We start from the raw sequence: 27,784 nt of genomic DNA, 5'->3' as shown, positions 1-27,784 counted from the left end.
AAGATTACAGCCTACGAAACCCTATGGGGCAGCTCTACTCAAGGGCATACAACACAACAGCCACCATTAGAATAATACATTGTTTGACTCTTCATCGTATGCCAGCAATATAACCAGTTTGAAGTACCTATTTTTTTCAACATTTCTTTTAGTCTTATGTAGGTTAACAAACCCAAGCATTCCTGTGCACTTAATGAGGTCTCCAATTACTGGTGGTGCAGTGGTTAAGAGCAATGGCTGTTAACCAAAAGGTCGGCAGTTCGAATCCACCAGCCACTCTTTGGAAACCCTATGGGGCAGCTCTACCCTGTCCTGTAGGGTTGCTATGAGTCGGGATCGACTTGATGACAATGGGCTTAGTTTTTCTAATTACTGTAGTGAATTGCACAGTGCTAGCATTTAACCTCTTGGCTAACCATTCATGTTATTTTGTTCTGTCATTGCAGATAAATTATTAGTCATAACTGTAGCAACAAAAGAAAGTGATGGATTCCATCGATTTATGAAGTCTGCCGAATACTTCAATTATACTGTGAAGGTATGGCATTGTTTTCACTCATGGTGATCTTAGACTATGTCGCTTAAGTGTGTTTTTTCATAACAACAACAACAACAAAATCTTTAATCCACACAAGGAAGACAAAGTTTGGTTACATAACTGCTGTTAGTTTACATACAGTTGCTTTTTTTAAAGGCACCTTTTGACTTTATTAATACCCGGCCACTCAGACAATTTCTTAATATTTGCTATTGCATTGTATAAACATGGTCTGTAAAACAACAGAAAAATGTTTATATGTGTGTGTGTGCATATATACAGCCCTAGTGACGCCGTGGTTAAGAGCTTGGCTACTAACCAAAAAAAGTCAGCAGTTTGAATCCACCAGGCGCTCCTTGGAAACCCTGTGGGGCAGTTCTGCTCTGTCCGACAGGGTTCCTAAAAGTCAGAATTGACTGGACAGCAACGCATTTTTGGTTTCACTTACAGGTCCTTGGTCAAGGAGAAGAGTGGAGAGGTGGTGATGGAATCAATAGTATTGGAGGGGGCCAAAAAGTGAGATTAATGAAAGAAGTCATGGAACATTACGCCAATCAAGAGGATCTGGTTGTACTGTTCACTGAATGGTAGGAGAATGTTTCACCTTTCAATGCATTACACCCTTTGGATTTTTAAGAGTACATATTAAACTTTTTTTTTAAAAAGTTGAAAAATTTGTATTTCTACATTATGTTTCAAATTATTGACAACAAATAATTGTTTTAAAAAATGGAATTTAGTGTGAACTATGGTTATGTAATATAATCAAAGTTGATGTGTTAGCTGTAAACACGAATGAGGAAACATGGCATGAGCTAACAACACTTTTTGAAATTCATGTTTTAGTCTTAAATTAGAGATGGAGTAAGGATGACATTGAGCTTTTCTATTGAGGATGAACATATCCTTAACACCAATGGATGTTGGTCAACCAGGATATAGACCATGTAAAGTAATAAATACAAGTGAGACGTAAGAAGACATATGTTCTTGAAGAAGAAACTTGCTCGTGTGTACATATCTTTTGGCCTACAACTTCACTCTCCTTCTAGTTAATTTGAAGTGGCCACCAGATCCTTCCTCACTGTCTTAGTTTCTCAGTGCTGCTATAACAGAAATACCACAAGTGGGTGGCTTTAATGAACAAAATTTATTCTCTCATAGTTGAGGAACTAGAAGTCTGAATTCAGGGTGCCGGCTCTAGGGGAATGCTTTCTCTCTGTGTCAGCTCTGCTGGAAGTCCTTGTCCCTTTGTAGATTCTGTTCCTAGTAGGTTCCTTGTTGATATCCCTGTGGCATCAGTCTTCCCCAGTTTGTCTTTGCTTCTGTGCCTAAGCTGCTCCTTTTATAGCTCAGAAGTGATTGGTTTAAGACGCACCCTATACTGACATGGCCTCATTAATATAACAAAGAAAACCCTATTCCCAGATGTAATTATATCCACATGGGTGCCAGTTGCTTCTGAGTCATTTCCCACTCATAATGACCCCGTGTGTGCAGAGTAGAACCATGTTCCATAGGAAGTTCAAGGGTGTGACCTTACAGAAGCAGATTGCCAGGGCTGTATTTTGAGGCACCTCTGGGTGGGTTTGAACCACCAACCTTTTGGTTAGTAGTGAAGTACTTAACCAATCGCACCACCCAGAGATTATCCACTTGTATGTTGTGTTGTTAGGTGCTGTCGAGTCGATTCCATGACTGAACAGGACAGAGTAGAACTGTCCCATAGGGTTTCCAAGGAGTGGCTATGGATTTGAACTGCCTACCTTTTGGTTAGCATCTGAGCTCTTAACCGCTACGCCACCAGGGCTCTGATCCACGTGTGTAGGATTTACTACGCATAGTGTGCGGGAGGGGCACAATTCAATCTGTAATACTTACCATCTTCTTGCCTTTCTTTTATAATGTCAGGTCATCAGTGGCTGCCACCTCCTTTCTTACATCTTCTTCACTTTTTTTTTTTGATTTGTTGAGCTAAGGTCTGGGGTTGCCAACAAAAAATGTGACTTACACTCAGGCAGTGGAACAACACTTTAATCACATTGAAAGGAGACAGTAAGGCCACCTTCACTTGTGGGCGCCGACTTCTATGACCAATGAGCCTTTCTGCACGGCCAGTGCAGGGCTGATGGTCTGCGTGCAGCCCTCTGTGCTGCAGGTGAGAGATACTGTTCCTCCTTGCCAGGATCAGGTACAGAAGAACACATGCACTTAGCTAAGCAGATCCTGGGAGTATTGGCATGTGCTCAGGGCACAAGGGGATGGATGTCCTGATAGCTCACCGACTGCTGTGTGGTGTTCTTTGGGTCAAGTCGCCCCAGTAAAAGGGAGACAGCTCACAGTCTTATCCCACCCTAGAAGTCAGGTCGACATATCTCGCCCTAAGCACAAAGTGGTCACAGGGAAAGGGGGTGGGCCGTACTTGGTCTCCCCCTTCCACATGGTCATTGATTGCTCACTATAAATCACCTTGCATTTTTCCCTCTAATTTACCAGAGTCTTTTTGTATATCTTCCTCTATTTGAAAATTCAGAGACACAAATTATTGCAGGTAAAAGAGTAGTGCTTTTTGTGGAAATGTGTGCATAAGCCAGGAATTTTGAAATTCAAATAGACATCATGAAGTCCTAGTACCATCAGCTCTTAACAGTTTTCACAGGGCCCGTAGTACTTGCATCTTTAGAATATCCCTCATATCTCCTTGATCAAAAAACAAAGTTCTGCTCTGGTTATCCACTCCTGTGAGATGGGTTGTGGGAAAGCAGGTGTTAGCTTGTGTACTGGGACTTTTTCTACAGAGTCTATTATATCTTTGTATTTTTTTACCCTCATAATAACTGTTTGGATTAAATACTCAGTATATTTTGGTTAAAAATTACCACAGATGTTAAACAACTAACAACTATGTGGAACCCTAGTGGCTCGTAACAGTTCAGATCCACCAGCTGTTCCTTGGAAACCCTGTGGGGCAATTCTGCTCTATCCTTTAGGGTCGCTCTAAGTCGGAACTGATTTGATCACAACGGGTTTTTTGGTTTAGCAGCTATGATGGTCAGCATGGTCTTGCCACACGTCCGTTTTGCTTTTGACTTGAAGAGATTCTTCCTTGTAAAAGTTACTACATATGATCCAGTAGTAATTGTAGATTCCCAGGCCTCCTTTTGGGTTTTAAGAAGGGCTCCTTCCCTCTGCATTTCCCCTCCGCAGCCTCCCTCCCCCAGATTTGAAATTCAGCCTTGGGAGGACTGTCAGTAAGGAGCAGGTTAGTCAGGGCCACCGAGGTACCTGAAGCCTGTTTGCGTGGTGTTTGTTTACTAGATGATGGTTCACTTAGGTCACTGTTAACATAAAAAAGTATTTACTTAATGATTTATATAGTCTGTTTTTTTAAAATGACTTGTCTTTGCATACCGTGAAATTCATTTTAAGTACAAAATTCAGTGATTTTAGTAAATTTACATTGTTGTGGAACCATTCCCATTATCCAGTTTTTAAAACATTTCTATCACCCCAGAATGATCCCTTTTGCCCATTTAGATAGGCTTTTGTGAATTAATTTGGAAACAATGTTATAAGAGTGCTTCCACGGGAATGTGTATTCTGAAGTGACTTTGGGATGAACGTTTAGAATAACAGTCATACTAGAGACTAGATGGAGCCCTGGTGGCACAGTGGTTAAGAGCACAGCTGCTAACCAAAAAGATCTACAGATTGAATCCACCAGTCTCTCTTTGGAAACCATATGGGGCAGTTCTAATCTGTCCCACGGGGTTGCTATGAGTTGGAATCAACTTGGGTTTAGTTTTGGTTTAGAGACTAGATATTTATAAGTATACTTCGTAGGGTAAGATATATCCTGTTTAATTTAGCTAAATGTAAATATCTGTCAAAGTTTCGAGTTCTACAAAAAAAAAAGGAAAATTATGTATGTATAACCAAAAAAACCCCGTTGTCATCCAGTGGATTCCAACTCATAGAGACACTATAGGACAGAGTAGAACTGCCCCCATAAGGTTTCCAAAGAGAGGCTGGTGGATTCGAACTGCAGATCTTTTTGATTAGCAGCTGAGCTCTTAACCACTGAGCCACCAGGGCTCTTCCATATGTATAGCCACCTAAAGCTTTTTTTTTTTTCCTAATTATTTCATATTGTACTTTGTATGTTTATTTCTACTAGTATGACTTATAAAGTTTGACAGTCTCCCCTTGATTAGAACAACTACCAACAAATACAGTGGACTTAGTGACTCTTAGTAATGTGAATAAAGTACCATGGGTTCTTTTAGAATAGGCTAATAAACATTTTGGAGGCAAATATGGTAACTTGGTAGCTGCAGGTTCTTTTGTGGAGAGAAATGATTTGAGAATGGCCCTTCTTCAAGGTAAATGAGCATTTTGGATTTTATAGTAAAGTACTATGGATTACTTTTAGAGTTACCTTATGAAGCATGTATTTCTTTTACTTTAGTCACCTTGAAGACAGATGGTTAGACCTAATTATTGTGATCAGTATTTTTTTTTTTTAAGCAAAATATAATGAAAATTGCTTCTGTTCTTGTGAATAAATTAGGTACATATTAAATGTCGCCAGGTAGCTAGAGCTGTGCTGGGTACAATAAACTGTAAACCAACTGTCTCAGACCCTGAAATAAGCACATGGTAGAAAATTCATCCAGATTATTGGGTATCAGACAAAGATATCCAATAACATTTTTGGTTATTCTTTTCTTTTTCTCCTAGACTTAAGAAAATTCTTTAGATGAATACCTACTTAGAAATAAAGTCTTGGTGTACTTACTTCAGTTTAAATTTGAACAGGGTATAAATTTACATTTTCATGGGTGACTATATAAGCAGAACACAAGTGTGCTCCATTTTAAAGACTCTGAATATATGAAATATTTGAAAGGCATATTAGGTGGTGGTTATTGATTGGTCTTACCAGTAAAACAATATTTCCTACTTAAAAATACCTGTTCAAGAATTTTGGTATATAAAATCTCCTCCAAACCAAAAACCTGTTGTTGTTTAGTCGAGTCTGACTCATAGAGACCCTATAGGACAGGGTAGAATTGTTCCATAGGGTTTCCAAAGCTGTAATCTTTACGGAAGCAAACTGCCACATCTGTCTTCCACACAGTCTCCTCAGTTTATTAAAACATTGGTTAAAAGATGACAAACTCTATGGCTTTGAAGTAAGATAAAGGACTTTGAAAATTTATAGGCAATTGCCAACTAAAGATATTAGTAAGGAAGACTAAACTTAAAAACAAACAAGTTAGAGTTGGTAGTCAGTGTCATATACAAAGGTTGATATATAACTGAAATAAGTATAAAATCAAGCCATTGCTTCATCCGTTTACTAGGTGGCTCTGGTCTGGGTGATTGGTCCAGAATATATGAACTTTGGCTGAAAATGGAGAGATAATCTTTGTCACACAGATCCCTGCTGTTACCCAATATGCTTTATCACTGTGAGTGTATATGGCTGCTTCTATTCACTTCTGCTGAATCGTAGTTGTATGCGTGCTGCCCACAGTGAAGCTGGGGGCTCTCTCTGATTGACATTTTCTCAGGGCCCAATGGCAGGCACTCCTTAAATATGAGGTAACAGTAATTGCCTTCCAAGAGGCAGAACAGACCTTACAAGAGGGAGAAACATGACAAATGCTTTAAACTGTTTTTAAAGATTGTTTTTCTTTGTCCTTTGGAGAAATAAAATGACTTATGAAGATTTTTTAAATCTCAAAGGATTGACTTTATTAAAAAAAGTTGAACTTTGATTAAAAACCAAGATTATGATGTTGTCGTTTCTAATCTCTCATATGTCAGCCAGTGTTTATTTCTTTTGGCTTCTCGTTAAATCTTACTTTGCCGAAACAGTGAGATCAGTGAGCAGAGTTTTCACTTCATATTCAGTATTCAAGTATTTAGCACAAAGTGCCATCCAGGCTCTGAACTTGATGCTACTAAAAAAGAGATAAGCAGAGACCCTCAGGGAATTCTCATTTATATGATATTAATTCTGCAAATAAAGCTGGGCAGACCTAATACATATTATATATATTATATATATATGTGTGTGTCTTCCAAAAAACTCAGATGTTGATATAATTTCTTTAGAATTATTTACCTTTAGAAAACTGAAAGGTTACATTTTATGGGGTGATTTTGCTAACTGTGTGTGAAATACCAGCTTTATGATTTCTTTTGTTATTGTTTTCAGAGGTGTAATTTATATGCGTTATCCTAAAAGTGACCAGGTCCTAACTTACATATATTCTACGAAAGGAACATTTTGTACGTCTCATAGTTCAGGTTACATACCCGGTATGCCTGCTTTTTATTTAGTTTATACCCATAACCAACCCCATTGCCGTCGAATTCCAACTCATAGCGACCCTGTAGGACAGAGTAGAGCTGCCCCATGGAGTTTCCAAGGAGCGCCTCATGGATTTGAACAGCCAGACCTTTTGGTTAGCAGCCGTAGCTCTTAACCACTATGCCACCAGGGTTTCCCTTAGTTCATAGAGAAAACAGTAAAAATATTTTGAAGGTAAAGCTTTTCAAGTATGATGTCTATAGGCTTTTTTTTTTTTTTTTTATGGTGTTGTAGGTGGAAGTTTATAGCACAAATTAGTTTTTTCTTATTCAAAAATTTATGGACAGATCGTCTTGTGACATTGGCTGTGGTCCCTGCAATGTGTTAGCCCTCTTCTCTTTTCCCTTCCCACCCTGGGTTCTGTCTCCCCTGCCAGGTAAGTATAACGATGTCTCTAGTTTTAAGTAGCAAAGGTGCATTTGTTTGATGGGCACCTCTTCCTGGCAATGATGACAGTTCAAGTGTGCAGACATGAAGAACCTAGTCCTTAGCTATGGACATTTCCTTGTATTAGTCTGAAGGAAAGCCAAAGCACGTCATAGTTCCCAGTTTTTATTTTTTGAGGGAAAGACTGAAATGAAATCATTAGCTGTCACTTGAATTAGTCAAATACATTGCACTGCTTTCTGGTTTTCAAACTGTATGTTTTTGTAAATATTTACAGAGCTTTGATCGAGCATTTTAATGGGTGTGTTGGACAGAGGCAGAGGAGGTGACATATGAAAGAAGTATTGGTGTTCAGATATGTCTGGTTTGATTGTTCCTGGGTACTCTCATTTGGGATAAATCTAGAATTTACCTGACCGTTGTAGTATATGTGTATTTATGATGGAAGTATTCCCCAAACAGATTATCTACTCCTTGAATTTTGCCCTTTTTAGTAAACATGTATTAAGCATCAGTTATGTGTAAGATACGGAACATTGGTGGTTCAGTGGTGGAATTCTTGCCTGGGTTCGTTTTCCAGCCAGTGCGGCTCAGGTACAGCCACCACTTGTCTGTCAGTGTCGGTGGAGGCTTGCGTGTTGCTACGATGCCGAACAGGTTTCAGTGGAGCTTCCAGAGGAGCTCCCAGACTAAGAAAGACTAGGAGGAAAGGCCTGGTGATCTGCTTATGAAAACTGGCAGCGAAAACCCTATGGATCAAAACAGTCAGGTTCACAACCAATCATGGGGATGGTGCCGGGCCGGGCAATGTTTCATTCAGTTGTGCATGGGGTTGTCATGAGTTGAGTGTGGACTTGACAGCAGCTAACAACAACAACATGTACAAACTATGGTGATAGCCGTTGTGGTTGATGGTGGATTGACTGGGACTGAAATCCTGCCCTCTGGATACATTTTTCTGACATATGCTATGTATATGTTATATCTGGCACATAATAAATAATAATAAATGCTGGGGATTAAAAATGGTTTCATTATTCCCTCATTGATTCAGTAAACACTTCCAAAAACCAAACCCATAGCTGTCGAGTCGACTGTGACTCAGACACTTACTGTACACTACATATGTGTCAGATTTGAAAGCTCTAATGGTGCAGAGATAAGGTTAACTGTCATTTAAAGCTGGAGGGAGCTTTTCATCTAGTTAACCATCTCATTTTACAAATAAAGACACTGACCCAGACAGAACAGGTGATGACTCATGGTCTCACAGATAGCTGGCAGCTCGAGCAGTCTGCTGCCTTTGTCACCACTTTCTACTTGGCTACACTCTGTTCTAGGGTTGTGCAAGCACTGGGCCACAGAGAACATCAGGAGAAGAGGACCCTCTAGATAGGCAGGGTCTGCGTCGATTCCCACGTCTACCCGGCCTCAGTAAGGATTTCATTCAGCACATGAGATTATATGCCATTTGAAGGAAAATCCCCTCAGTGATGATCAGCTTCAAATAGTACACACCTTATACCAACGTAACTTCCTTTTCTTCTCTCTAATATTCCTTAATAAATTTAATCAGTTCCCACTGGGATTTTATTGTAATTTATTTTGCAGGTTAAAGCAAATGGCCCTTGGATTCCATAGTATTGGTTTGCAGTGTACATGATGTCTGAAAATATAGACATGTGTTTGACATGAAACCAGTAAATTAGTTGCCAGCCAGTCAGTTCTGACTCAAGCCGACCGCGTGTGAGCCCGAGTAGAACTGTGCTCTGTAGGATTTTCACTGGCTGATTTTTTGGAAGTAGATTGCCAAGGCTTTCTTCTGAAGCATCTCTGGGTGGACTCGAGTCTCCACCCTTTCAGCGGGCAGCTGAGCGCGTTTGCTGTTTGTGTCCCTCGGGGACTCGCTCATTTGAGGTGAACAGGTGATGAAAGGCTGAATTACCAGGTGTGTTGCTACTGCTGTGTTTCAGTTTTGTTAGACTTTATATAAGCTTTTAGACAATAGCCAGTAATAGTTTGAATGATTATCATTTGTAGCTTAAGTTTATGCTAGTGATGATGAAGAAGGGATTAAATTGGGAGGAAAAAAACAAGTAAGATTAGGGAACACTTGTGTTTTTTTTTTTTTTTTTCTGACAACTCAGTAGCTTTGCTTCTTGTTGAGACTTGGGATGATTTATTTATTCACTCCTTTGTTCAATAAGTATTTGTTGACTCTTCACAATACAAGGCTGTAGAGTATACCGATGAGTAAGGTTCTGGGTCTGGCGTATGAAGGAGGAACACAACATGAGATTGACACACCTAACTGGAAAGACGGAAACCCTGGTGGCGTAGTGGTTAAGTACTATGGCTGGTAACCAAAAAGTTGGCAGTGCAAACCCACCAGGCACTCCTTGGAAACTCTATGGGGCAGTTCTACTCTGTCCCGTAGGGTTGCTGTAAGTCGGAAGCAGCTCAACAGCAACAGGTTTTTTTTGGTTTAACTTGAAAGGCAGCAAATAAAATTTCTGTGAGGGGGAGAGGAAAAAAGTGGAGTTAAGAAGGAAACAGTGTTTTCCAGCTGTGGTCACCAGGAAAAGGCTTGTAGATGAGGTAGGTGTAAACACACGGGCCTTAAAAGTCAGTAGGTTTGGACTTGACTAGCGAAAGATGTTCTAAGCAGAGGAGACATCGTGAGCAAAGACAGATGACAGATGAAGTAACTCAGTGTGGTGTCAGTACAGGGTTTTAAAGCCCTGTCAATGTGAGGCTAATTCATTGAGACTTCATTGTCTAGGCCAGCGGTCAGTAAACTATTGTCCAGCCTGTTGCCTGTTTCGTAAACAGTTTTATTGGAACACAGCTGTGCTCATTTGCTTACATATTGTTGATGGCAACTGCTTTTACACTCAATGGCAGAACTGAGACATTTGTGGGAGGGACGGTATGGCGCTCAAGGCCTGAAGTATTTTCCATAAAGGCCCAGGTAGTAAGGATTTGCCATAGGCCGTAGTTGAGAACCACTGATCCAGTCTGGGGACTGGCAAAGAGTGGATTTCAGGAGAGTTTATCAGAGACTTAATTAGAATTAGGAAGGAGATGAATAATGTGGAGGCCTGTACAGTTATGGAATTAATTTAGGTCAGTGCTTTCTGATGAGAGTAGGAAGGACTTGAATACAAAACCGATTGTTGTTGATAGGAGTTGCTGTCAAGTCAATTCCAAGTCGTGGTGACCCCATGTGTGTCAGAGTAGAACTATGCTCTGTAGGGTTTTGGACATTATGACGTTTCAGAAGCAGATCACCAGACCTATCTTGCAAGGCGCCTCTGCATGAGTTTGAACTGCTAACCTTTCCACTAGTAGACGACTGCTTAACTTTTCACCACCCAAGGACTCCACAAAACAGACTAAGAAGGTGGAATCAGTAGAATTTGGCAAAAGATGTGATAAAAAGGCCATGGCAAGGGAGGCAACAAAGCAATAAAAGATTTTGAGCCTGTATGACTGTGTGGTTGATGGTGCCAAAGAAATAGGAAACACAGAAGTACAAAGACTTGTGAAAGTCTCAATGGCCTGTTGAAGATAGAATACTGACATGCTGGTAGAAGACTGATGCAGTGTGACCATATAAGGGGGAGCCTTACGGTTTTTGCAGGACCCAGAAATATTTGCCAGAGTTAAATGTGGAAAGTTTGATTTTATTTTCACATTTAAACCATTCAGATTCCTATGAGAATTATTTTTTATGACCTTTGTGCTTTTTTTTTTTCTTTTTCTGTTTGGCTACTTGAATTTTTGTGGCCAAATAATTTTAAGTAGAAAAACTTCCTTGACCTTTGAGATGCTTTAAATCTCTTCAAAGAACTTTTCGAAAGTAAATGCAGAAATGACAGTGTCATAGCCTCAATGGGAAAAGTTTCATCAACCTTATATTTTAATTCAAATTCTTATTCGAGTTATGTGAAGGTATTTTTTGTCTTCGTCTTTTGCCTTAAAATAATTGCCTTTGGCTGAAAAGCTGATTCATTCTTACAAAATCCAAAAAAAAAAAAAACCGATTGCCATCAAGTTGATTCTGACTCATAGGAACCCTCTAGGGCAGAGAAGAAATGCCCCATAGGGTTTTCAAGGAGTGGCTGGTGGATTCGAACTGCTAAGCTTCTGGTTAACAGCCGAACACTTAACCACTTGTACCACCAAACCGAACCGAACCGAACCGAAGCTGTTGCTGTTGAGTCGATTTCAACTCATAGTAACTCTACAGGACAGAGTAGAACTGCCATACAGAGTTTCCAAGGAGCGCCTGATGGATTTGAACTGCTGAACTTTTGGTTAGCCGCTGTAGCACTTAACCACTACACCGCCAGGGTTTCCCTTGTACCACCAGGGCTTCTAAAATACTAAATTGATGCTCTCAAGAGCGTCACAGTCAAATTGGATCTTCCTGATAGCCAGCAGTCCAGATGCAAGGCTGTGCTATCTAACCCAGGGGGTAAGGGTGCACACGCCTTTGCTTGCAGGCTCCCTCTCAGGGGACTTGTTAATATGCTAGGAAGGGCTCAGGCACGATTGAAAACTTTCTACGTATGAATTATTTTATCAAAATAATGCGTACCGTTTCTCATCTTGATATAACAGAAGTCAATAATTTTTTTAATAATTTTTACTGTGCTTTAAGTGAAAGTTTACAAATCAAGTCAGTCTCACACAAAAACCCGTGTACACCTTGCTACACACTCCCAGATACTCTCCCCCTAATGAGACAGCCCGCTCTCTCCCTCCACTCTCTCTTTTCTTGTCCATTTTGCCAGCTTCTAACCCCCTCCACCCTCTCATCTCCCCTCCAGGCAGGAGATACCAACATAGTCTCAAGTGTCCACCTGATCCAAGAAGCTCACTCCTCACCACCATCCCCGTCCAACCCATTGTCCAGTCCAATCCATGTGTGAAGAGTTGGCTTTGGGAATGGTTCCTGTCCTGGGCCAACAGAAGGTCTGGGGGCCATGACCACCGGGGTCCTTCTAGTCTTAGTCAGACCATTAAGTCTGGTCTTACGAGAATTTGGGGTCTGCATTCCACTGCTCGCCTGCTCCCTCAGGGGTTCTCTGTTAGGGCAGTCATTGGTTGTAGCCGGGCACCATCTAGTTCTTCTGGTCTCAGAATGATGTAGTCTCTGGTTCCTGTGGCCCTTTCTGTCTCTTGGGCTCGTAATCAGCTTATGTCCTTGGTGTTCTTCATTCTCTTTTGATCCAGGTGGGTTGAGACCAATTGATGCATCTTAGATGGCTGCTTGCTAGAGTTTAAGACCCCAGACGCCACTCTTCAAAGTGGGATGCAGAATGTTTTCTTAGTAGATTTTATTATGCCAATTGACTTAGATGTCCCCTGAAACCATGGTCCCCAGACCCCTGCCCCTGCTATGCTGGCCTTCGAAGCATTCAGTTTATTCAGGAAATTTCTTTGCTTTTGGTTTAGGCCAGTTGTGCTGACCTCCCCTGTATTGTGTGGTGTCTTTCCCTTCACCTAAAGTAGTTCTTATTTACTATCTAATTAGTGAATATCCCTCTCCCACCCTCCCTCCCTCCGCCCTCTGGTAACCACAAAAGAATGTTTTCTTCTCAGCTTAAACCGTTTGTCAAGTTGTTATAATAGTGGTCTTATACAACATTTGTCCTTTTGCAACTGACTAATCTCACTGAGCATAATGCTTTCCACGTTCCTCCATGTTATGAAATGTTTCACAGATTCATCACTGTTCTTTATCGATGCGTAGTATTCCATTGTGTGAATATACCATAATTTATTTATCCATTCATCTGTTGATGGGCACCTTGGTTGCTTCCATCTTTTTGCTATTGTAAACAGTGCTGCAGTAAACATGGGTGTGCATATATCTGTTCGTATAAAGGTTCTTATTTCTCTAGGATATATTCTGAGGAGTGGGATTGCTGGATCGTGTGGTAGTTCTATTTCTAGTTTTTTAAGGAAGCGCCAAATCAATTTCCAAAGTGGTTGTACCACTGGACATTCCCACCAGCAGTGTAGGAGTGTTCCAATCTCTCCACAGCCTCTCCAACATTTATTATTTTGTGTTTTTTGGATTAATGCCTGCCTTGTTGGAGTTGTTGGAGTGAGATAAAATCTCGTTGTAGTTTTGATCTGCATTTCTCTAATGGCTAATGATCGTGAACATTTCGTCATATATCTGTTAGCTACCTGAATGTCTGCTTCAGTGAAGTGTCTATTTATATCTTTTGTCCATTTTTTAATTGGGTTATTTGTCTTTTTGCAGTTGAGTTTTTACAGTATCATGTAGATTTTAGAGATCAGGCGCTGATCAGAAATGTCATAGCTAAAAACTTTTTCCCAGTCTGTAGGTAGTCTTTTTACTCTTTTGGTGAAGTCTTTGGATGAGCATAGGTGTTTGATTTTTAGGAGCTCCCAGTTATCTAGTTTTTCTTCTACATTCTTTATAATGTTTTGTATACTGTTTATGCCATGTATTAGGGCTACTAACGTTGTCCCTATTTTTTCTTCCATGATCTTTATTGTTTTAGATTTTATATTTAGGTCTTTGATCCAGAAGTCAGTAATTTTTATAAAAAAATTACTTACTCAATCCCTAGACCTTCTGTTAGCCCAAGACAGGAACCATTCCCAAAGCCAATTCTTCAGGCAGGTATTGGACTGGACTAAAAAAAAACTACAGGATAGAAAATGATGCTGGTGAAAAGTGAGCTTCTTGGATCAAGTAGACACATGAGACTATGTGGGCAGCTCCTGTCTGGAGGGGAGATGAGAGGGCAGAAAGGGTTAGAAGCTGGAAGAATAGACACGAAAAGAGAGAGTGGAGGGAAGGAGTGTGCTGTCTCATTAGGGGGAGAGTAACTAGGAGTATATAGCAAAGTGTATATAAATTTTTATATGAGAGACTGACTTGATTTGTAAACTTTCACTTAAAGCACAATAAAAAATTTTAAAAATTACTTTATCAAGAATAGTGTAAATTCATAATCATTATTTGCACTAGGAGCCCTGGTAGCACAGCGGTTAAGCATCTGGCTGCTAATGGAAAGGCCAGCAGTTCAAATCCACCAGCCGCTCCTTAGAAACCCTATGGGGCAGTCATATAGGGTCACTATGAGTCTGAGTTGACTTCACGGCAGTGGGTTTTGTTTGAATTTGGACGTAGGAACGCAGGGGGGTGCAATGGTTAAGAGCTCAGCTACTAACCAAAAAGTCGGCAGTTCAAATCTACCAGCCACTCCTTAGAAACCCTATGGGGTAGTTTTATCCCGTCTTATAGGGTCACTATGAGTCAGCATTGACTCAAAGACAATGGGTGTTTTCACTTATGTCAGAGATGGTAACCAGCCCGCATAGACATGCCCACACCTTTATTTTTAATAATGGGATCCCCCCAGGCTTAGCTGGCACATGGCCGCCATCCTGCCACGTGACTAAGTCTGTTCAACAGACTGAGAGTAGAACTGCTGTGCCTAACCTCCAGGTCCTGTGCTTTTAATAAGGAGTTGCCTATGCTCTGCTGCTTCTCCCTCTCTTTCTCCTTCACGGTGGCCAGACTTCCCAGTGAAAAATACTCCACATGCCCTCACCATACAGTCCAATTCTGAATCTTTAAACAAACAAATAAAACAGAAGGATTAAAATATTGCTAATGTGCAACTAAGTAATTACGGGAACTTTTTTTTTTAATCTTAGTAAAACTAGGTTTGGGATCAGAGAGAGAGACTTTTTTTTTTTTTTTCATTTTAAACTGTTCTAGAGGATTCAACTTTTATGACTTTTTTTTTTTTAGATCAGTTAAAAAAAATTAGCTTACTTCAAAATAAGAACATATGTGTATGTAAAACCAAATCAAACCTGTTGCCATCAAGTCGATTCTGACTGAGGTCTTCCTAGTGTATTAACAAGTCCTTTGAGAGTGTTTGAGAGTGAGTCTGCAGGGAAAGGCGTGTATGCCCTTACTCCCTGGGTCAGATAGCACAGGCGTGCACCTGGACTGTTGGCTATCAGGAAGACCCAGTTTGACTTTGATGCTCTTGAGAGCGTCGGTTTGCCATTGCCACCTGGGATGTTAAGTCATTAAGTTATCATCCTTGGAATCCTTTCACCTGGAGTTATACTGATGTCTAAAAGATGCAAAATAATTTCTGGTTATACTGAATGTTGTTGTTATTTGGTGCCATGGAGTAGATTTTTGGCTCATAGTGACTCCATGTAACAGAATAGTGGTGCCTCATAGGGTTTTCTAAACTGTAATCATTATGGAAGCAAATCACCAGGTCGTTCTTCCATGGAGCTGTGGTGGGTTCAGACCACCAACCTTTAGGTTAGCAGCTGAGCGTTTCATCATTGCATCACCAGGACTCCTAATTGTAATGAATAGGGAACTTATTGCAGAGTGCATATGTTTTAGATAGCGGCTTTACACTTTATATTTTGTTCAGTCATTATGATTGTGTGCATGAATGCAGTATGAGGGACAAAGTCTCTAGAAAAGAAATCAATGAAACGGAAGACGTTAAATTATAGTGTCAATTTTTATATAATATTTTTTCGGATATATTCAGTTTAAAAAGATGTGCTTGTCTGAACACGTTTACTTTAGGATTTCAGACTGAATAGTGATTCACAGATTAAAAGTATATTGAAGACGTTTAGTAGTGGAACACATTTTGTCAAAGATAATGATTTCTTCAGAAATAATGGTAGATGCAAATTGACTTGAAATGTGGAGCAGTTATAATGGCAGCTTCTGTCAGTTACTATGTCTTTATTATTAAGTTCTGTAGCAAGTAACTGACTTTTTAGCATTTTAACACTTTTTTTAATTTCATTTTTGGGAATAAGTGACTGTTGAAAAATTATTAAGACTACCACTAAAAAAATCTGTCATTTTTTTGGAGTTTATTTGCTGGTGTAATGTAAATACTGACAATGTAGTGGAATCTATATGTGTTAAGTTGAGGGAACACTGTTCCGGGTGCTGTGTGAATAACTGCATTAGTCCTTTAGCTTCTTGGTCTTTTGGCTAAGACCAGAACTAATTCTGTGTTGCACTCTGAGCTCTGACTTTTATTAGAGACCTTTTCTTTATTTGCTTTATATGTCTGAATTCCAATGAGTGTATTTTAAGACTTCCTTTTTTTCTCATTAAACAGCTTTGATGTCATATTTGCTGGTGGCCCAGAAGAAGTTCTAAAAAAATTTCTAAAGACAAACCACAAAGTGGTCTTTGCAGCCGATGGAATTCTGTGGCCAGATAAGAGACTAGCAGACAAGTACCCTGTTGTACACATTGGGAAACGCTACCTGAATTCAGGAGGTGGGTAAGACACTGGCAGAAAAAGGTTAGCATATGTCGTAGTAAATTACCAATATGGATAAAACAATCATCTTTTTTTTTTTTTTTTTTGTCCCTGTGGTACCTGTAGACATGAAGTTTTAAATAACCATTCACTTATTATTACTATAAATGAATAGCATCTGTTTAAAATCCAGGGTGCAGCTGACAATGCGTTTGCTCGTATGTCATTTGATGCTCCTAACAGCACTAGGCAGTCTTGGTATTAGTATTATTTCCACGTTATGAGTGAGAAAACCAATGCTCCCAGAATTTAAGTGATTTCTCCTCAGCAGGAACCCTGGGTGGTTTAAAACAGTTAACGTGCTCAGCTGCCAACCAAAAGGTTAGTGGTTCAAGTCTAACTAGAAGGACATCGGGAGAGAGGCCAGGTGATCTGCTGCCAAAAATCAGCCACTGAAAGACCTGTGGAGCACAGTTCTGCTCTGACACACAAGGGGCCGCCATGAGTTGGCGTCAAGTCAATGGCAACTGTTTTGTTGTTGTTGTTTCCCTCACAGCTGTGCTTAGGAACATGATTACTGTATATAAATACTGCACTTTTGAAACCCTGAACTCCAATGTGCACTGCCTGGTTTCAGCTCACTTTTTCTCTCCATCGCATTGCATCTATAGTTCATGCCTTTTGGGATCTCTGGGCCAGTTTATTTTTACCCACTCTGTACCACCTGTGGATTTTACTTCCTTGTTCAAGTAAGAAGAAGCCCTGGTGGCACAGTAGTTAAGAGATTGTCTGCTAATCAAAAGGTCCAGCAGTTTGAATCCACCAGCTGCTCCTTGGAAACCCTGTGGGGCAATTCTGCTCTATCCTTTAGGGTCACTATGAGTCGGAATCGACTTGATAGCAACGGGCTTATTCAAGTCAGAAACTGTGTTTCATTGTGTTGGTAACTCTCTCCGCATTGCCTCAGTAGCCTAACTTGGATTTCCAGTTCACGCACCGTAGGAAACCTCTCCCTCACGTGGGTGCCCGCTCTGACGCCTCTGCCCTGAGTACTCAGCCTATAGACTGGGCCGCTTCTGCTTTGTGGCCTCCAGCCTGTCAGGCCCTCACTAATACATGGTTAATCTTTCAACTTGTCCTAAATCCTAAATAAGTTAAAGCTAGTTTTTTTTTTTTTTTTCTTTCTTTCCCTTAAAGGAGGTATTTAGCTATGGACCTCTGGGATAAGTTTTATTTTATGCTTACAAAATTTTTTCTAAAGATGACGTGTATGGTGAAATCTCATCTGTAGATCCACCAGGATAGTAACATACCCACTCTGGTGTCTGACTTTCAGTCAGAGTCACAGTGCTATGGAAACGACAGAAAACTAGCAAGTCAGTGCCTGTGTGAGCCACTTCAGTTAAGGAAAATGTATTTGAAAGTGGAAACGTGATCACACAAGGCCATCCAAACGTCATCCTTAGGGTCCTCTGTAGTAAAAATAATTAGAGATGTCAGATAATCTCATTATGCTTAATAAAGCCTCATATAATTTCACGGATGATATAGTGATAGTTCTTTAAGGGACATGAGTCATTTCTGTGGGTATATCTATTTTTAGTTTTTATTTTATTGTGGTAAAATATAAATACCATAAAATTTACCATTTAAATCATTTTTAAAAGTAGAATTCGACGGCGTTAATCACTTTCACAACATCGTGCAACCGTTATACCTGTGGGTATATCTTTTAGTTTTTAAAAAAATCTTTGCCTTGGAGATCGAACGTTTTTTCTTACAAGGAAAACTCCGAATATTAGAAACATTATTGGTCTGAAACAATATGGCATTTCAATATAAAAATATATATCATTTGAAATATATATTGTACGCTGTGAAAATAGGTGCAGCTTCTTTGCATTTATTTGAGGATGTTGGAATTTATAAAATGATAAATATAATTAAAAAAACAGTAATGTTATATATATATATATATATATTTCACCAGAGAAGATCGGTCACAGGAATAAAAAACTGTATTACTTCTCAGTGTTTTAGGATTTGTTTTTGTTTGGCAAGAATAACAAAAGAAATGAACCACCCGTGGTTGGTCTTTGCACTGTTTTCATTTTGTCTTGTTTTCTCAAGGTAATGTAATATTCCTGGACTTATTTCCTTTAATTTATTCTTTTATTCCTGTGAGGAAATTTTAATTTTGTGGGTAAAAAAAGTAGGTTTCCTTTCAATTCACAGGAGCAACACTGGTCCCTTTTAGAAAGTATTGGATGTCAGTGAAACATAGCAATTTGGCTGCATTTCTGAGATTCAGAGGAAGACTCCAAGGGGAAAAATGATCCTGTTGTCTGTGTCTTTTTTAGGCGAATGTTATTGGCAGATTTCATGCTTAGGCTCTCAGACCAAAAGGAACAATCCAATTTCAGACATCCGTTCCTAAGACTGACTCACAAAACCTTGCCAGAGAATGGTTTAGCAGGCAAAGTAATGACTTGTTCAAGTAATGAAAAATCTCTGAAATGTCCTAGATATAAAATTTCTTTGAGATGTTTGTATTCAGTGACAAATTCAACGTTCCTTTGATTGTGTTAGCATCTCTGGCACGGGCAGTAAAACCACTGTAGTAGAAACTTTCTTTTTCAGAATCAGCGGATCCCCCACAGAGGATCCTAGAAGAACATTTTAGACGGTCAGGGAGAAAATTCTTCTGTCCTACTGTATTCCTATCCCCCTCTTGTTGCAGTTAATTTTGGTAATGTGTTTATTCAAAAAGTATTTGATTACTTTTTATCTTGTAATTTGTACCAAAACCCACTTCATTGTAGCCTGTATATGAAACAAACAACACTCAATAACTTATAGAGTGAAACCTGTGAGAGCCGGAACTTGATGGAATTGCCATGCTTTTCTGGGTCTTGCAAATTTTCTGCCTTTGACAGGGTGCAGTCTTACCACTTTTCTGTTGCTTGTTTTAGTGGGAAATATTTGAGTTTTTTTTTCTCTGATAGGTTTCCACCTTATACAGGTTCTGGCTTTCCCAAGTTTTGCTGTATTTCTCATGGTAAGCTGTGAAATTCCAACATTAAGGATTAGGCATCATTGCTTCACGAATCTGTGCCGCTGGTTAATGGAATTAATGTAGACATGAGTTTTGGCCTTTGACTGTTAAATACTCCCTGTCTCTGCTGCATTGCAGGGTTTATTGGCTATGCTCCATATATCAACCGTATAGTTCAACAGTGGGATCTCCAGGACAATGACGACGATCAGCTCTTTTACACTAAAATTTATATTGATCCGCTGAAGAGAGTAAGCCATGGCCTTCATTTTCTTTTTGTTTTTATTGTTTTAGTTGCTTTTATGATTCATTAATGTGAAATACTCAGAGGCAAAGGGTATTATTGATAGTGTGGCAAATGAAAAAGGGAATTTCAAGTTGTTCTTGCCAAAAACATATTTTAAATAGTTCTACTCTGTCATATAGGATCGCTATGAGTTAAAGTCGACTCAATGCCAAAGAGATTAGGGCTTGAGGATCTGTGGGGTTATAGCGTTGGCAGAGCCTTACGCCTTTTATTAGTAATACCACAACTGTTACAAACGGAGCAACTCAAAACAGCTGTGGCTTGAATAAGATAGATGTTGTATTTATGCATTTGTTTATTTTTTCCTCTATCACATAAAAAAAAAATTTAGAAGTAGGGAACACAAGGGTGTTATCGTGGCTTTATGGTATTAAGAGGGACAGCTCTTTCCTGCTCTACCTTTACCCCATAGCTCCCATTTTCACTGTGTCCTCCTTGTTCAAGATGGCTACTGGAGTTCTAGCCATTGCAACTATATTCTAGGGAGCATAAAGGCAGAGTAGTAAACAAGGGGCCATCTCACACACAACACTTTCTCATACTTATCTTTGGCCAGAAATTATTTATGTGGCCACATAAAATATGCAAAGGAAATTTTGTTCTTTATTTCAATATGCCCTACGAAAAATCTGAGTTCAGTTACTCAGGGGAGAGTGTTGGGGACAATAAGCAGTCTGCCACTGGCCCTAGAGGGAACATTCCTCAGATGCGTTTGTTTAGTGAAACTTTGGAGAAAAGTAAAACCAAGACTCTTAAATTCAAAACTATTTTTAGTGTATTTACCTAATATAAGTTAATATTCCATAAATTTACAATATATATATAAAATGGATACATTTCTAAAATGTACTGAATTGTGTATTGGTGGGTGTTGTCTTTAGAAAACATAAGAGGTTTTTAAAAGTAAGAATATTTTACAGTGAGTTTGCAACTCTAGCTGTTTCTGTGTCTTCTGGTATCTAAATATTTTCGTTATACACTTAACACTTAAGACACTTCATTCTTAAAATATTTTTCTTAATCTCCCCTTTTTTACTTGCCCTCTTCTATACCTCAGGCAGCAAGCCTAAAGGATGTGGTCTCTCATCAGGGAGAAGAAACCTACTCTTGGCATGAGTGCTAGTCCAGGCAGCGTGAGGCTTTTCTTTTCTTAGTGTAATTCAGTTGTGAAAGTACTCTGAATCTTATTTAGTTGTCTTTGCTTTGGGGTGCTTTCTCTTAGATATCACTGCTGAGTTTATAATATTTTTAATCATATACCTCTTATTTAAGCTTTTCTCTGGTTACCATGCAAACACAGCTTTGAGAGTATTACTATGGCAAGGGAGGACCAGTGGTAGAATTCTCACCTTCCATGTGGCAGACCCAGGGTCAATTCCCAGCCACTGTACCTCACAAGCAGCAGCCACCCCTCTTATCAGTGGCGGCTTGTGTGTTGCTATCATGCTAAACAGATTTCAGTGGAGCTTATGGACTAAGACTGACTAGGAAGAAAGGCCTGGCAATGTAATACCAAAAATCAACCAGTGAAAACCCTGTGAGTCACAGTGGTCCAGGCCCATAGTGCATGAGGTCACCATGAGTTGGGGGCTAACTCAGCGGCAGCTAACAACAACAATGATAGCAAGGCAGTCTTGCTGAAAAACTGGCACATTAAAAGTGACGAGGTTTGTGAAGCTGATTAATCTATATGATGAGGGTGATTAGCCACTAACCCATTGTATCAGTCAGGATGGAGAGATGATGCTATAGTAGTAACGCCCAAACTCAACATCTTGACGCAACAGGTTGACTTCTCTTGCTGTATTTCCTGCCGAGGGTTTCTGCTTGTTGTTGTCGCTCAGAGACTGTGGCACGTGCAGCATCCATATCAAACCTCACTGGTGGATGGGCCAGAGGGAAAGGGCACACTTAGATCCTCCCCCTGGCAATTAAATGCTCCAGAGTAGAAGTGACATGTGCCATCTCTGCTGACAGCTCACTTGTTACAACCGGCCACAAGGTGAAGAAGTAGAAGTAATTGAAGAACATCGTGGATGATATCCGTACCTCTTATCCTCCAGCTTAACCAGCTGTAAAATTATTTTCTTTCTGAAGAATGTTGCTATGATCATTTTACTTACAGGATCTTTAAACCCTCTGTCCCAAAATAAACTGTATTGGCATGGTAGTGTTGTTTTGCTGTTTTTGCTGTCATTTTCAATATTATCTCTATTCTTATTTTTTAGGAAGCTCTTAACATCACGTTGGATCACAAATGCAAAATTTTCCAGGCCTTAAATGGAGCTGTAGGTATGTTTCCTAAATAATGGGGTGCTTGTGTGGCTAAATGAACACCTGTGTTTTCTACTGTCTTTCCTTTCTTATATCCATTTTGAGGCTGTGACTAAGGTTTACAGATATTGCCACCTTTTAAAATATTAGGACTTGAGCTTAGTTTGATAATAGTTCAGTGTATTCAGTTTAAACCATCTTCTAAGGCCAGTGCAAAAGGGACAAGTCTAGCTTTGGATAGCTTAATTGAGTAGCTCGCCATCTGGAGACTATATTTATGAATGAATATATTACCTCATTAGCACACATTTTTCACTATAAGTTCTTTGTGTTGTGGATTACCCAGGAGCATTGGAGTAGACTCTGTCTAACCTAGCAGAAAGACAGCTGCTGACAGCTAGATAGGCATACTGTGGAAGCGTGTGGAGGTGTGTGCGTGCATGTATGTATGTTTCCAGATATACATGTGACTTGAAAAAATACACTGAAATTAAGTAACCGACACATTGAAAATTGACATTACTATGTTAAAAATTTAAAATACATTGCAACTCAATGCAATTCATCAAGTCCCTTCAGTTCAGTGAAAAGATTCTCAGAATGAAAAGCATTTGGTTTAGAGTGCCCAGGAAATGTGGGGAAAGGACCTGAAACAAAACACTGCTTCTCCTCCCCTCTGACTTGGGTATTCCAGGAATACTGTACTAGGCCTGATATTCAAGAAATGGTATCATTGTTGGCCAGTGATAGAACCCTTTCTCATGTCTGGCAGTGTTTATTCGGCATATGTATTACTGCTGTTGTTCTTACTTCATAATAATCCTGTAGGGCAGGCATGGAATCCCTTTTACAGATGGACAAATTGAGAGTCAGAGAATGTAACTCATCTGGGACCACAGTGAAGTCCCTGGGTGGTGCAAACGTTAACATATTCAGCTGTTAACCGAAAGGTTGGAGATTCGAGTCTACGCAGAGACACCTGGAAAGAAAGGCCTGACAATCAACTTCTGAAAAATCAGCTGTCGAAAACTCTGTAGTTCTACTCTGACATACGTGGGGTTACAGTGAGTTGAAATTGACTCTGCAGCAACTGGGTTGGTTAGGATCACATTACTATGAAGAGGCAAAGGGAGAATTGCAAAGATGTTTTTATCCACCCCAGTGTTAGACACCCCAGTAGGTTAGTACTTCAATCATTTTGAAAGTGCCGGGCTGGAGGAAGTGAGATGCTCAGAATTGGTATCTGAGCCAGGGCTGTCCTTGATTTTATTCAGTGGTATCTGCTGACTTAGAGTAGGCAAAATTTCAAAAAGTGTTATATAACACATGGAGTATTGTCTGCATGAGAAACTATATGACAACAGACACATGCACTGTGGTGGTTAAAGTTATGTGTCACCTTAGTTGGGCCATGATTTTCAGTAGTTTGGCAGTGATATAATGATTTAGTTTGGCAGTTATGTAGTTATGTATTTGGCAGTTGTGTAATGATGTAGCCATCCTCCATGATGTCATCAGCCAGTCAGTTGCAACTGGAGTTTCCCCAAGGGTGTGGCCTGCATCCAATATAGATATGGATGTTCAGGCAAAGCTGGCTTGTTTCCTCTGGATCCTGCGTCCTGCTCGTTGTCATCTGATCTCCAGTTTTTGGACTTGAGCCAATGGTCTACCTTATCGCCTGCCAATCTTGGGATTTGTAGGCTTCTGCTGCCTTTGAGCTAGCAGACTGCAATCTTACCTGCCGATCTTGGATACATCAGCCTCCAAGCCTGTGAACCAGGACCTGCTGACTGACGTGTTAATCTTGGGTTCATCAGCTTCCAGCTATGTGAGTCAGGAGAAGCCTCCAGCCTGATGCCTGACCCCAGAGTTGGGGCTTGCCAGCTCCTACAACTGTGTGAGCCATTTCCTTGAGATAAATCAATCTCTGTCTCTATCTCTGTGTGTGTGTGTGTGTGTGTATATGTGTATTCCAACCTTGAAAGGTGTCTGAAGTTAAGGGAATTGACTGGGAAGAATTGGGATCCTGATACTTGGGATATGGACATATGGGCATAGGGGACACTGGAGCCCTAAATTCCATTGAATTACTCCTGCCAACAGAACCAGCCCTCTTACTCTCATCTGCAGAGATCACTCCATCTTTGTTTACTAAGCCACCCTCCCCAGTAAAACCATTATCCCTTCCACCCCCATCTGATGAGATTAACTCAGCTGTGCCTGAAGAGTCTTTGTCTGAGATACCACCTGGGGCCTTGCCTGATGTAGATGCCTTACAAAAAACCAAAACCAAACCTGTTGCCATCATCCAGTTGATTCCAACTCATAGCGACCCTATAGGACAGACTAGAACTGCCTCATAGAGTTTCCAAGGAGCGCCTGGTGGACTCGAACTGCTGTCCTTTTGGTTAGCAGCCGCAGCTCTTAGCCACTATGCCACCAGGGTTGCCTTACAAGACATTGCTAAATGTTCCCAGGATCCACCCCCCACCACACACTTTTGCTTCTAGACCCATCACTAGACTTTAATCCTAGTGAGACCCACAAGGCGAAGTACAAAGTATGACCCAGGAGGAGGTACACTACACCCCAAAAGAACTGTTTGAGTTTTTGAATATGTACAGAGAAACCTCGGGAATATGTGTGAGAATGGCTATTAAGGGTGTGGGATAATGGTGCAGGGAACATAAAGTTGGATCAGTCTGGGTTTATTGACATGGGCCCGTTAAGCACAGATTCAGTGTTCCAGCGTGAGAGGTTAGAAAACCATCTAATGGTTTATTTGGTTGGTTTACTGAAGCGTGGATTATACAGTGGCCTACATGAAATCAAGCTGAAATACCAGAGCTGCCTTGATGTACTGTAGAAGAAGGCACCAAAGGCTTAAGAAAATTAACATGTTAGAGCAGATGTATCTTCTTAGAACCATAGATCCACACATGGATTGTCCAGAGTGACCTTTTTACCACGACAATGAGGACACAGGTTTGTGAAGGGAGCTCCAGAACCCTTGAAGACTGCTGTGATGGCTATTTTATGTAAGTCAGATTTGACAGCAGGAAATACCATAACTGAATTAAGACATGTAACTACAATAGTGACAAGATGTCACTTTGAGGATTAAGGTGCACCTGACCCGACTCGTGGTATTTGCAGTTTGCTCATATGCATGTGAAAGGTGGACAATGAGTAAGGAAGACTGAAGAAGAATTGATGCCTTTGAATTATGGTGTTGGTGAAGAATATTGAATACACCATGGACTGCCAGAAGAATGAACAGATCTGTCTTGGAAAAAGTGTAGCCAGAACGCTCCTTAGAAGTGAGGATGGTAAGACTTCATCTCATGTGTTTTTCACATGTCAGGAGGAACCAGTCTTTGGAGAAGGACATCATGCTTGGTAAAGTAGAGGATCAGTGAAAAACAGGAAGACCCTCAACGATATGAACTGACACAGTGGCTGCCACAATAGGCTTAAACACAGCAATGATTATAGGGATGGTGCAGGAATGGGCAATGTTTCATCCTGTTGTATGCGGGGTCGCTATGACTCAGGACTGACTTGACAGTGCCTGACAACCTCAGCAACTACTGGGGACTGATGAGATACTGTGGTGGGGGGGCAAAGTGGCAGCGCTCAGTTGACAAAGGTAGGCAGGGTTACCATAATGGACAAAGCAGAAATCAGAATTGTCTGACTCACACGGACATTTGGCACTGGGTGCTTAGTCATGGTGTTCCTAGGAGTGAACCAAATGGGAATCTGTTAAATATTTACTTGATCTGTATAAGCAGAAGAATTCTAGGTAAAGTGAACAGGAGTCTAACTCACATGGAGGGAATAGAGTCAGCTCCTCAATCAGTTCTCAGACTTGAGCCAGCTTACAGACCTACAACGCTTTGAATGAAGGGGAGACTAAGTCCCCTTGAGGAAGGATCCCACTACACTGCCAAATATTTATACTGTTAGTCTTTCTCCCAGCCTTCCCCAAAGGGATCTATGACCTCTTACAAGAGTGGCTGTTCATTGAGTAAAGGGAAATAATCACACATTTGGGGGATTACTGGATACTGGCTCTGAACTGACACCATTTCCAGGAGGCACAAAATGTCACAGTGCCTCCCTAGTCAGAGTGGGAGCATATGGAGGTCAGGTTATTAATGGAGTCTTATCTCAGGTTCATCTCACAGTGGGTCCAGTGAATCCGCGAACCCATCCTGTAGTGATTTCCCATGTTCCAGAATGCATAACTGGAATAGACATTCTCAGCAACTGGCAAAACCCCCACATTGGATGTCTGATAAGTGGATTAAGGGCTATTATGGTAGGAAAAGCCAAGTGGAAGCCGTTAGAACTGCCCCTACCTAGGAAAATAGTAAACCAAAAGCAATACCACATTCCTGGAGGGGTTGCAGAGATTACTGCCACCACCAAGGACCTGAAGGATGCAGGTGGTAATTGCTTCCACATCCCCATTCAGCTTACCTATTTGGCTTGGGAAATGACAGTGCATTATTGTAAACTTAACCAGGTGCTGACTACATTTGAAGCTGCTGTTCCAGATGTGGTTTCATTGTTTGAGCAGATGGATACATCTCCTGGTACCTGGTTTGATCTTGTCAGTGCCATTTTCTCCATTCAAAGAATCAGCAGAAGAAGTTTGTATTCAGCTGGTAAGACCAGCAGTACACCGTCAGTGTCCTACCTTAGGGATACAACAACTCTCCAGCCCTATGTCATGATTTAGTCTGCAGGGACCTGGGTTACTGTTCCCTTCGATAGGACGTCACACTTGTCCATTACATTGATGACATTATGCTAATGGGACCTAGTAAGGAAGACATGTCAATGATTCTGGATTTATTGGTAACACATTTGCATGCTAGAGAGTGGGAAATTAATCCCACAAAAATTCAGGTGCCTACCACCTCGGTGAAATTTCTAGGAGTCCAGTGGTGTAGGGCATGGTGAGATATTCCAAAGTGAAGGATGAGTTGTTACATCTTCTGCCTCCTACAGCTAAAAAGGAGGCACAACACCTGGTGGGCCTCTTTGGATTTTGGAGGAAACAAGTAGGCTGCTGCTCCAGCCTATTTATCAAGTGACTCGAAAACTGCTAGTTTTGAGTGGGGCTCAGAACAAGAGAAGTGTGTGCAACATGTTCAGGCTGCCATGCAAGCTGCTCTGCCACTTGTACCATATGATCCACCTGATTCAATGATGCTTGAAATGTCTACGGCAGATAGAGGTGCTGTTTGGAGTCTTTGGCAGGCCCCTATTGATGAATCAGTGCAGACCTTTAGGATTTTGGAGTAAGGTCCTTCCATCCTCTGCAGATAACTACTCTACTTTTGAGAAGCAGCTTTCAGCTTGTTACTGGGCCTTGGCAGAGACTGAACACTTACCCATGGGCCACCACGTCACCATTTGGCCTGATCTCCCCGTCATGAACTGGGTATTGTATGACCCACAGAGCCATAAAGTAGGACATGTACAGCAACACTCCATCATTAAGTGGAAG

General features: G+C 40.6%; 1 protein-coding gene across 2 annotated transcripts in view; it reads left to right on the top strand.

The window, feature by feature from the left end:
- Positions 1–27,784, top strand: part of PLOD2 (procollagen-lysine,2-oxoglutarate 5-dioxygenase 2) — a 95,522-nt gene that overhangs the window by 37,491 nt on the left and 30,247 nt on the right. For both annotated transcript variants that reach the window (XM_003416168.4, XM_003416167.4), the window contains exons 2-6: positions 447–538; positions 989–1,125; positions 16,481–16,644; positions 19,821–19,933; positions 22,218–22,281. In XM_003416168.4, the coding sequence (XP_003416216.1) occupies positions 447–538; positions 989–1,125; positions 16,481–16,644; positions 19,821–19,933; positions 22,218–22,281 (570 nt within the window). The remainder of the gene's footprint in view (positions 1–446; positions 539–988; positions 1,126–16,480; positions 16,645–19,820; positions 19,934–22,217; positions 22,282–27,784) is intronic.

This window comes from Loxodonta africana, chromosome 23 (assembly GCF_030014295.1).
Source record: "Loxodonta africana isolate mLoxAfr1 chromosome 23, mLoxAfr1.hap2, whole genome shotgun sequence".
NCBI lineage: Eukaryota > Metazoa > Chordata > Mammalia > Proboscidea > Elephantidae > Loxodonta > Loxodonta africana.
This window is presented reverse-complemented; position numbering and strand designations above follow the sequence as displayed.